General features: G+C 38.4%; 1 protein-coding gene across 1 annotated transcript; it reads left to right on the top strand.

Annotated features, from left to right (window-relative positions):
* Positions 1-407: 407 nt before the first annotated feature.
* On the top strand, positions 408-11017 carry LOC141403085 (uncharacterized). Its single transcript, XM_073985250.1, has 7 exons — positions 408-414; positions 475-627; positions 685-820; positions 889-1016; positions 10243-10530; positions 10594-10821; positions 10892-11017. Exons 1-7 carry the CDS (start codon positions 408-410, stop codon positions 11008-11010), a joined length of 1059 nt encoding a protein of 352 aa, XP_073841351.1. The 3' UTR covers positions 11011-11017.
* The last annotated feature ends 804 nt before the right edge of the window (positions 11018-11821 follow it).

Here is an 11821-nt window from a genome sequence, read left to right as displayed (position 1 = left end):
TACTATTAGCGTTCGCAAAGTTCTAATGGGTAATATACAATAAATGTTTTAGAATTACTAAATAGTACTACACGTTGAAGCACTGATATGAATGAGCTGGTAAATCCAGTGCTATGAAATTTGTTATGAGAATCACTGTTTGGATTATATCACAATGGTTATGAAAATTCGCACTTAAAATGTACGGCATGTTTCTACATATAATATCTATTATATTGAATATTATACCATTGGTTTTATGTGAACGTGAAGGTGGTTTTTATTTTTCAACAAAATTGTGTTTTTATTCTGAACGCTTAGAAAGTCCATATGACATTTTTTCAGGAACGTTTTTACGCCCAGGGGTGAGATACGTATCTAGCAATTTTTTGTTGCTGTTTGATTTTTATGTCCATTCCGCATACGACATGGCGGGCACTTTGCTAGTAACACTATATAATAAAACTTTTTTGATTTCCTTCCAAATAATTTCAGTTTTACCAATATTTAGTGTAATACCAATAGGACCCGCCTTATGTATGGCACCATCTGGAGAAATTGGCAATTGTTTGCCAAATAAAGATTGTATTCTTCGAGCTGGAATACCGGCTGGCCCCTGCGGAGGTGGTTATGGACTCTGTTGTGTTTGTAAGTTACGAGTTTAAGCATAAAAAAAATATATCCACTAATGCTGGTCGAAAAAAGTTTTGCAGACATGTGGCGGTGTTATCAGAGAAAATTCAACATATTTCGTTAATCCCAATCATCCGGATACATATGATGGCACTGGCAGTTGTCAGGTTACGGTACAAAAAATCCATCCAGATATATGCCAATTAAGGTAAGGGAGCAATATCTTTGTTTATTCAATCTCAAATGAGAGTATTGAAATTGTCTTTTTTAATTTAGACTAGATTTGGACATGTTTTCCATAGCCCCACCTGAATCTGTTAATCATTTGTGTACGCAAGATCAATTGTTAATCTCTGGCAGCAGTCCAGTCCCTACAATATGTGGTATTTCATCTGGTGATCATAGTAAGTAATTTTTAAACAAAAAATAGAAATTTAATGTTAATTCTTACACTCCTAGTTTTTGTAAAAAATTTTATTCGTTTTAAACCAATTGTCAAATTTTGTACCTCAATTTATTCTTCTATGAAAAAATATGAGGTACTCTTAGCTATATATGGAACATTTCTAGGAAGGATGAGGTCTCTACGTAATCTAAAAGCTGAGCAATTGATGTCTAAATTATTACGAAAATACCCGAACGAACAAAATTTCCTTAAAAAAATAGGGTGTTAGAACAACTGTGCTGCTCAAAAGATTTACAAAGAAAATAAGTAAAATCTCTATAGGAAATAAGTTTATTTTTTATTTTAATACCCGATAAGTGATTTTCATGGAGTAGAAGCTGAGGGTACCACATTTTCGTGGTTTGGCCAGCGGTTGTCAACTCTGTGTACAATTGTTCCTGATCATTCTTTTTATGACCTCCATAGTAAGGAGGGTACATTAAGTTTGTGTTTTCGTTTATAACGTATTGAAATAATCATCTGCGACCCTTCGAAATATATATTCTTGACCAGGTTAAAATTCTGTGTCGAGCTAGCCATGTCCGTCTGACCGTGTAGCGTCCGCAATAATTAAGTTAGAACGATATATTTTTGCACTCGAATGTTCTTTAGGCAGATAAAGCTCGAGGATAGGCTTTATCGGCCCTTGTCTTGGTATAGCCCCCATATAACGGTTCCTCCCTATTTTCGGAATTTTGAGGTTTTAAATACAGTGTTTAACCGAACTAGCTGTAATTTGACATTTTAGGTTCTTAGTAGTCTCAACACTTCTCCACCAAAATTTGTCAATATATGTAGGTCTTGTTCGGTTTTGGTATAGCAACCATATAACGGTACCTCCCGATTTTCGCTATTTTAGGGTTTTAGTTACACTTTTTGACTGTTGGTAATTTGACATTAAATGTTCTTAGTGGTCACCATCAAACATTTTCCATCCATGATTTGGAATACGCTCCATATAACGGTACCTCCCGATTTTGGAGAGTTTAATGGGTTTTACCTAAATTTGTTGTCTTAACTATCTGTAATTTGCCATTCGAGGCTCCCTCCCGTGACAAAACTTCTTCACCAAAAATTTTCAATATAAGTCTATGTTTTGGTGTAGGTCCATATAACCGCACCGCCCGATTTTAGGTATTGTGAGAATTTTAGCTAAATTTGCAGACCAAATTAGCTGTAATTTGGCATTTAGTATTCCTAGTGGTCAAAACACTTCTCCACCAGAAAATGTGGTATTACGCTATTCAGGTATTTCGAAGTTATTATCTACTTTTTTTAGTATTTGCAATTTAGATTCCCAATGGCCAAAAAAACTTCTCCGGAGCTTGTTGTGTTTATACCGCCCCATCTCAGGTATTTTTAAGTTGTAAGTCCCAATTTACATTAGGCGAGTTTACTTGCGGCAATTGTCAGTTTGTGGGTGAGAGAGGGTGTTGAGAGGCAAAGGGTTACCATATACCTCACCTCTCTCTCCATCAAACTGACAATTGCCGCAAGTAAACTCGCCTAATGTAAATTGGGACTAACCTACATTTTCGGCTCAAATTTTCTGTAATTGGTAATAAGGATTCCCAGCAGTCACAAAACTTCCTATTTACTTGTATTTCATTTTAGTTCATAATATTTCATGGTGAAGGGTATAAAAAGTTCGGCTCGGCCGAACTTAACACTTTCTTGCTCATTTTTATTCCGGGAGGATTGCTCGAGTTTCTTTTCCTGTTTGTCAAACTCTCACTGTGTATCTTTCCGACAACTATATTTACACCAGATTATAGGTATTTTGTTAAGCAAAGTTAATGTGGAGACCCCCACCAGAATTAGTGGAACGTGCCTCTGTTCGGATAACCCCATCTCTTTATTATCTTCTCCATAACCAGATTAACTTAATTCATAGAATTCTGAACGCAACAACTGCTCAAATTTGAGAGAGTCTTCCAATCGCTGCCTCCACTAACTGTCTGAACCTTCTGATGTTCGGGTTGGACAATTGCTGGGCGAACACCTGAAGTAAGATCAAGCTTCCAAAAGCGGTGGTGAGAGAGACTAGGCAAAGAACAGAGTATTACGTCGTTTATGATCTCTCCCATCCGAGGAGGGACCACCACAGTGTAGATGGAAAATTACTTCTGAAACTTGGATTGCTGAAAACTTTCCTATCGAATTGGTGGGGGTATAAAGGTTTGGCCCTGCTGAACTGACCGCCATTCTTACTTGTTTCTCCATATTTAAATGGTACTACGGCAACTGAGAGTTTTTGTTTTGTTTCATTGCTTTGGGCTGTATTTTGGACCCTATATATCTATCTGGACCCTATTTAATTCTACACTTGAATGGTGAATTATTTCAGTGTACATTGATGCTGGGCAGGGGCAAACATCTGCATGAGCCATATTCAGGGAGGTTTCGCCACTGAAGCCACCCAAGGAAGCGTGCAAAGGTCAATTTACAGATCAATTTCATTTTTCTTCATCCTATATACTAACCCCACATCCACGGCTTCACCTCCGATAGCATGCTTAAGTCCTCCGCTCAAGCTAAAGCTATCAACGACAACCAGAAAAGAAAAAGGAAGAACAAGATTCCACGTCCTTAACCGGCTCCTCTGTAACTTATAAGCTCTGCAGGAACAGTGTGCACAAAAATAAGTGCAACGCAATGGTAAATTATTCATACCTATCAAAACGGGGGTTTGAAGACTTCAACTGAGTTCCTCTTCACGATTCCTGTGAATCATTTCAAGTTCATCTGGGTGTCCTGTGGGCCATTAACGTGGGAAATGAAGAATATTCCGAAAAATATACTTCCGGTGCAGTATATGTTTGTTGTTACTGTAGGAGTCATCCGAATCGTCCTTTGCTAGATAGGACAACTCCTCTAACAACGGAATGGATATTAAAGATTTGAGAAAAAGGTCAAACTTTCCCTCCAAATCATCAAGCCTATCTCAAAGGATTGATGCCATCAGAATGTATAGCGTCTGGTGCGCACGACAACTTTCGCAATGGATACTGCATTGGTTCAAACTTTGCATATCGTAATATTTCTGCAAAACTTAGGTAAAGTTCGAAGATGTTGCTCATCGGTTTACTTCCGGTACCTACCCACAAAAGTTCAAAACTATTCACTAAAATGGTACCTTGGAATATCTCTTAACCGGAACAAGTAATTTGGATATTGTAATATTTTGTCCAAACTTTGTTTAGTTTCGAAAAATGGGTCATATCTGTCCACTTTTCGTGGTACCTCCCTCAAAAAAGTTCAACACTTTTGGTTTAGTGCAGTTTAGGGTCTGTCCAAGGTTCCTTTGGAAATATATAACGAAGCTACTACTTGTGGTCCTGTTTACAACGATATTATGTTTTTCGTGGGCAAGTCCATGCTTCTTGACATAATGGTCCAAAAGCTCAAAATTATACGGTGACAATCTGAAATGGCTGGTGGACGAGATATCTTTTGATAGGAATGAATCCCAAAATAAGATCTACTTACAATCGTTCAAAAACTTCCTCCGCCACACTTATGAGTTTTATGTCAAATCCATGATTTTGTCGGTAAGTTCATACGTCTAAAAAAGGCCAACAAATTCTGAAAAGCAATTTTTATACCCTCCACCATAATATGGAGTGTATAACTAAATATATCAATCCGTTTGTAACACATCGGATTCTATGGATGTTTGGTAACGAAAATGGTCTATATCGTCCACGTTTTGATATAGCCTTCATAGAACGGTACCTCCCGATTTTCGGTATTTTGAAGGTTTTAGCCTCATTATCCTACCGAAATGGTTAAAATTTGTCGATAGGTCCACGTCTTCATATAGCCCCCACAGAACGGTACCTCCCGACTTTGGGTATTTTGAAGGTTTAGCGAAATAAGTGAAATGTGGTATTTAGTCTTCGTTGGGGGTATAAAATTTTCCACCTGAAATTTTTCGGCATAGTTCCACCTCTTCATATACTTACTTACTTACTTGGCTGGCCTTTTACAGAACATTTGTTCCATAAGCCATTTGTTCCATAAACTAAGAAAAAATCTCCAATCCTCTCTGTTTGCTGCTGTATTTTCCCAATCTGGGATATGTAGCTTTGTGATATCTCGTTTCACTTGTTCGCTCCAACGAAGCTTTGGCCTTCCAGATCTGCGAGAACCTCCATGCGGCCCGTATTTATACGCCTTTTTAGCGGGTTCATCATCACTCATTCTTATAACATGGCCTAGCCATCGCAATCGTTGTATCTCGATTCGTTCAACTATATTGATGTCATTGTATAGTTGATACAGCTCGATATTCATACGACGCCGATATTCGCCGTCAACACAGATTGGCCCGTAGATCTTTCGAAGAATTTTTCTCTCAAACACACAAAGCACTGTCTTATCTGCTTGAGCAAGTACCCATGCTTCGGAACCATACATTAGCACGGGTAGTATCAGTGTTTTGTACAGTGTTATTTTTGTTTGACGAGAGGTGGCTTTATTCCTAAACTGCTTACTCAGCCCAAAGTAGCATCTGTTAGCCAACACTATTCTTCTTCGTATTTCACAACTGATGTTATTTGTTGTGTTTATGGCGGTGCCGAGGTAGACGAAGTCCTTTACTACCTCAAAATTATAGGTACCAACATTCACAGATGGTGCGGTGTTTATAGACATATTACGCGTCGATACCATCAACTTGGTTTTTACGCCGTTTACTGCCAGACCAACTTTAGCAGATTCTCTTTCGACTTTTGCAAAGGTGTCAGTTACTTCCTTTACCGATCGACCCATGATGTCAATGTCGTCGGCATAAGCCAGTAACATGTGGCTGTTCGTGTATATCGTTCCATTTCTTTTGACCTTCGCGTCTCGTATGACCTTTTCCAGCAGGATGTTGAATAGACCACACGACAGGCCGTCTCCTTGTCTGAAACCTCTTTTGGTAGTAAACTCTTCGGAGAGGTTCTTTCCAATTTTAACTGAGGATCTCGTCTCAGTTAATGTCATTCTACAAAGTCGAATGAGCTTTGCAGGAATACCAAAATCAGACATGGCTTGGAACACCTTTGAACGTATAGGGCTGTCGAATCGACGAAAAGATGGAAGGTGTCGATCTGCATTTCTTGGGTCTTTTCCAGGATTTGTCTCAAGGTAAATATCTGGTCAATGGTGGATTTGCCAGGTCTAAAGCCGCACTGATAGGGTCCAATAATTTCATTGACCATATGCTTTAGTCTCTCACACAATATGCCAGATACTATCTTATATGCAATAGGGAGCAGACTTATGCCCCTATAATTGGAGCACACAGTCTTATCACCCTTCTTGTGGACTGGACATAGGATGCTCACGTTCCAATCGTCGGGTACGCGTTCTTCCTGCCAGATGGTGCTAACTAGCTGATGCATACACCTTATCAGCGTGTCGCCTCCGGTTTTGAACAGCTCGGCTGGTAGGCCATCTGCTCCTGCCGCCTTATTATTCTTCAGCCGGTTTATTGCTGTCCTTACCTCATCTTGGCTGGGCGGTATACATTCAATACCATCATCTGGGATTGGATCTGTGGTATCTTCGCCGTCTTCACTGCTATCGGATACCAACAGTTTGGAAAAATGTTCTTTCCATATCCTGAGCACACTATCTGTATCAGTTACCAAATTACCTTGTTGATCTCTACAGGAGGATATTCCTGTACCAAAGCCATCAGTTTGATGCTTCACTCTTTGGTAGAATTTTCGGACTTCGTTCTGTCTCCTGTACATCTCCATTTGTTCACACTCCCTCTTTTCCATTTCTCTCTTTTTCCTGCGGAAAAGACGTTTCTCCTCTCTCCTTTTCTCCCGATACCTCTCTCGTGCGCTACGCGTTGCTACTGATTGTAAAGTAGTCCTATATGCCGCATTTTTTTCTTCGGTAGCAGCACGGCACTCCTGGTCATACCACGGATTCTTTGGTGGAGGTCTCTGGTATCCAAGTACTGATTTTGCGGCTGTTCGCATGGAGTGGGCAATATTTTGCCATTGTGCTGGTATGTTATCGGGACGAGAAGCGCTATCATTAAGCAATTGGGTCAGTTGAGTGGAATATGCTGTGGCTATCTGTTGTGTTTGCAGCTTGGCGATGTCCAACTTTCGTGTTGTGTCTGTCCGTGCTTTATTTGCAACGTTTAGACGGGTACGTACCTTTGCTGCAACGAGGTAATGGTCCGAATCTATGTTTGCTCCTCGGAACGATCGTACATCCAACACGCTCGATGAATGTCTTCCATCTATCACAACGTGATCAATTTGATTTATTGTTCTTTGGTCTGGAGACAGCCAAGTGCCCTTATGAATATCGAGATGCTTAAATCTGGTACTGCTAACTACCATGTTTTTTGCCGCTGCGAAGTCTATCAGCCTCATTCATTGTCTGATGTTTCACTATGTAGACTGAATTTCCCAACTGTTTGTCCAAAGATATTCTCCTTTCCAATTTTGGCATTAAAATCGCCTAGAACAATTTTAATGTCATGGACAGGACAACGGTCATATGTTTCTTCTAAGCTCTCGTAGAATATATCTTTGGTCTGTTCGTCCTTGTCTTCGGTTGGGGCATGAGCGCAGATAAAGCTGATGTTGAAGAATTTTGCTTTAAATCGAATTGTAGCAAGTCTTTCATTCACTGGGGTGAAGCTGGAGACCAGATGTTTTAACCTCCGACCAACTACAAAACCGCAACCAAACTCATGCTTTGTGTCATGGCAGCTATAATACAGTGCGTCACCTTTAGGTGTTGTTGTGACATCTTTCCCAGTCCATCGTATTTCCTGTATGGCAGTTATATCGGCTTTGTACTTTCCAAGTACGTCTGCCAATGCGAAGACTGACCTTCTCTATAAAGAGTGCGAACATTCCAGGTGCAGATTCGCAGATCATGGTCCTTAAAACGTTTGCGGGGTTCGTCAACTTTAGAGGGGTTTGTTTTTCTTTTCTTTAGTTTTTTCATAGTAGGCTGTTTTTTTTTCTAGGGGAGGGTTACTAACCCGACGCCCAAACCCAAGTTTTTAACGTTCTTATGGGTGAACGCGCGGCACATGTTAGCTCACTACCTTTAACGGGTGTTAAAGGCAGTTCCCCAGGTGACACCACGGGGAGGTCAGTGTCCACTTGAAATGAAAGAGGGACCAAGATAAATACTGGGCTTTGCCATGTTAAAACCGGTCAGGACCGTTCCTTGGTATCTTCCATCCCCTACGTCACCCTCTTCATATAGCCCCCATTTAAGGATACCTCCCGATTTTTGGTATTTTGTAGGTTGTGGCGTCAAAATACCACTGAAATGGCTGCAATTTGGTATTTATTCTTCGTTGGGAGTATAAAACTTTCCATCTGAAATTTGCCAGTGTAGGCCAATGTATAGGTACCTTCCGATTTTCGGCATATTTAAGGTTGTGGCCTCAATATCCCCCCGAAATGGGTAAACATTTTTATTTAGTCTTTGTTGGGGGTATAAAACTATATACTAGAAATTTGACAGCATATGTCTTTATATAGCCCTCATAGAACGACACTCACGGATTTTCGGTATTTTGAAAGTTGTAGCCACGGCACAGCGCGAAATATGAGCACTTTAGTGGAACTTTACTCATAACTTTTAATGAAAAGGACGTAGCTTACTAAAATTTTCCAAAAATGTTTCATATATTTGTGGGTTGTATGTGGATAAATATGGACCACATAGACCAGCGGTAGCCTATAGCCATCACGTATCGGTGGCGACCGTTTTTACTTATTAGGTTCATTTTTCAACCGATTTTGCCGTAAATTGGTAAATTTGGGTTTCAGTAGATGGAGAACACCTGTACAAAATATTGTCAATATCTCTTTGCGTTTTGGTATAGTCCCCATTAAGCGGTACCAGCCGATATGACATATTTTAAAGGTTCCAAGCACATATACCAACCTATTTGTTTGTATTTTGCATTTTTTGTTCTTCGCAGGTAGAAAACCGGTTTGCGAAATATTAGCAACTTAGGTCCTCGTTTTGATATAACTCCAATATGAGGGCCCTCCATTTGATATATTTTGAAGGTGTTAGGTAATTATTGCCAACAGAGTTCAGTTTATTGAAAATTTGTATTCCTTGAATAGAAAATGTTATAATAAAACAATTCACAGCATAGATCCTTGCTTTGGCCCTAACCGGCCTTCCCCCAAACATCCACAAACATTTACAAGTGAAAATCATAAATATATATTTTGAGATTTTTTTATTTTTAGTATAGTGTCATTGATAGTGCATATATATCAATGACACTATACTAAAAATACATACATACATACATTTTACAAATTGAACGATTAAGGATATGTTTATCTTATTACATGGTTCTGCATATGAGTCTATCACCAATAAGCATCTGGTATAACTATGCTTTGTTTTAGGTACTTTACGATGTCCTGCGAAAACTGCTCAAATTTGACCATTTTTTCTTTATAATATGAATGACATTAGCAAGAATAGTCTTCGAACAATGGTAGCATTTTAAAAACGTATGGCAACCAAATCCAATTAGATATTACAACTCTATAAACGCCAAATAATTAAAAAATTGTCAAGAATTGTAACAGCGACAAAAAAAATATAGTCAACTAACTTACCTTTTGTTTGTATCAATCTATTAATTAAGCAAAGCTAAAAGCAATTTTTAAGGAAAATAAATATTGTAAAACAAAAGTGAAACTTTTAAGTGCATTTCTAGTTGTCTCGCGGGGTAAATCGCAAAACTGAATATGAGACATTTGTCACGGGATACTTAGCAATGGAATTCAACAAGAATCTCATTAGTTCTATGTACTTTAATTTTTGAGTAAAGTTCCACTAAAAATCCCATATTTCGCACTGTGCACAGGTACAAAACATTCCTAGCAAAAAATCAGACAGCATACGTCCACGTCTTGCCAAAGGCCCCATGTGATATTTAAAATTTTTTGAAGATTTTAGTTACACTTTCCTACGGAATTGGTGGAGGGTATAAAAAGTTTGGCCCTGCTGAACTGACCGCCGTTCTTACTTGTTTCAACGTATGATCGAAAATTTTTCTGATTTCTCCATATTTAAATGCTACTACGGCATTAGAGAGTTTTTGTTTTGTTTGATTGGACCCTATATATCTATCTGAACCCTATTTAATTCTATACTTGAATTGTAAATTATTTCAGTGTACGTTGATGCTGGGCTGGGACAAAGTAATCCCATTGTTATCTCGGTCATCACCAGCGGAACATTTCCACGAATCTGGCGTATACGTGTTACACAAATACATTGTGGGAGCATAGCTAGGGCCGAACAAGGTTGTCTGCAATATTATACTGGAATTAGCGGTCGAGTGCGTAGTTTCAATTTTAATACCGTCTCTGGTAGACAATTATCAAATCAGGATTACAGCATTTGCATTCGAACGGAGAGGAATTTTTGTGGGATACAATATAACGCATGTCCCGATTTAGGTGAGTTTTCTTAGTTAATAAGAGTGAGTATAATAGAAACGATGTTTATTTGTAATATTTTAGAAAATAACCGTTCACGATCATTCACATTGTCGGGAAATTCCAATAATCCAACGGGAACTATGGTTGGTGGTGGCACTCAAGTAACACAAAACGCTTGCATTCAAGATTGGCTATTGATTGGTTGTATGCGTTCCGCAGATCGTATTCCACCGCAGAGTGCCTGCGAAGATCGTGTTTGTGGTGGAACGTTCAGTGCTGAAGTGGGGATGGTACAAAAGACTGTACAATGTAAATAACAATTTTACTAAAACACTTTATCTTTAGATAAACATTAAACGTTTCTTCTTTTTCATTTTAGCAAGCGTAAAACCATTCCGTCTTTACTTTCACACCGATGGCATCGAAGCACCCACGGATATAGATAACAGAGGTTTCTGTCTGGATTATGTACAACAACCGTGTACAAATGGTTTTTAAAACTAACAGGGTGTTATATTCTGTTTGAGCTATCTTATCATTATCGAAGCATTCATTAACTCATTCATATTTTATGACTGGTTACGTGTTAAGACGGTTTATTTATTGTAATAATTTTAAGAATATTGTTTGTAGTTTTTTTACTGATGTTATGTAATAAAATTGTGTGACGAAGACATTTTGCGATAAAAAGATTGTCCAGAAATATATGGGATCAAATGATAACTTTCGTCGGAAATTGTTACCAAGTTGCTATACTTATTTCTCTTGCATATGATTTTGTTTTCCTTAAGCATATAATTATTGCAGAGCTCTGTATAGGCTTCTGGTGGCATCAGCCTTCTGAGTTTCTCTTCTTCCTCTTCTTCTTCTTGGTTTCTCCAGCCCAGAGATATACGAAGATTGGTCAATATATTTTTCAAAAAATTGTTCTCTTGAATATTCCGCGTGAATTCTACGAGGGATAACTTTCTGGCCTAACAATGAAAACGCGAATACATATTTACCATAAAAAAATATATGTATATCGTTTTCTTAAGTAGTCTCCAACATACTTTATAATTTTTTTCGTAAAGTGATTTTTTTCATGTCACTGTAAACAACACATGGTCAAACTGTCCTGAGTACGTTAAAGCCAAAAACGGCCAAACTTTCCAAAAAAATGTCAAATGGCGCCTGGCAATACGTAGATAGAAAGCATAGTATAGAAATCGGTCGAAATTCATTGGAATTTTTCGGAATTGGGATAAATTTTGCATGCTTCATACACATACACGAAGTTAAAATAGTATTACAAAACAAGTAAGAACGG

This window comes from Musca autumnalis, unplaced genomic scaffold (assembly GCF_047663935.1).
Source record: "Musca autumnalis isolate F117 unplaced genomic scaffold, ASM4766393v1 scaffold_4, whole genome shotgun sequence".
Classification (NCBI taxonomy): domain Eukaryota; kingdom Metazoa; phylum Arthropoda; class Insecta; order Diptera; family Muscidae; genus Musca; species Musca autumnalis.
The sequence above is the reverse complement of the archived record's forward strand: the minus strand, read 5'-3'. Positions and strand labels throughout refer to the sequence as shown.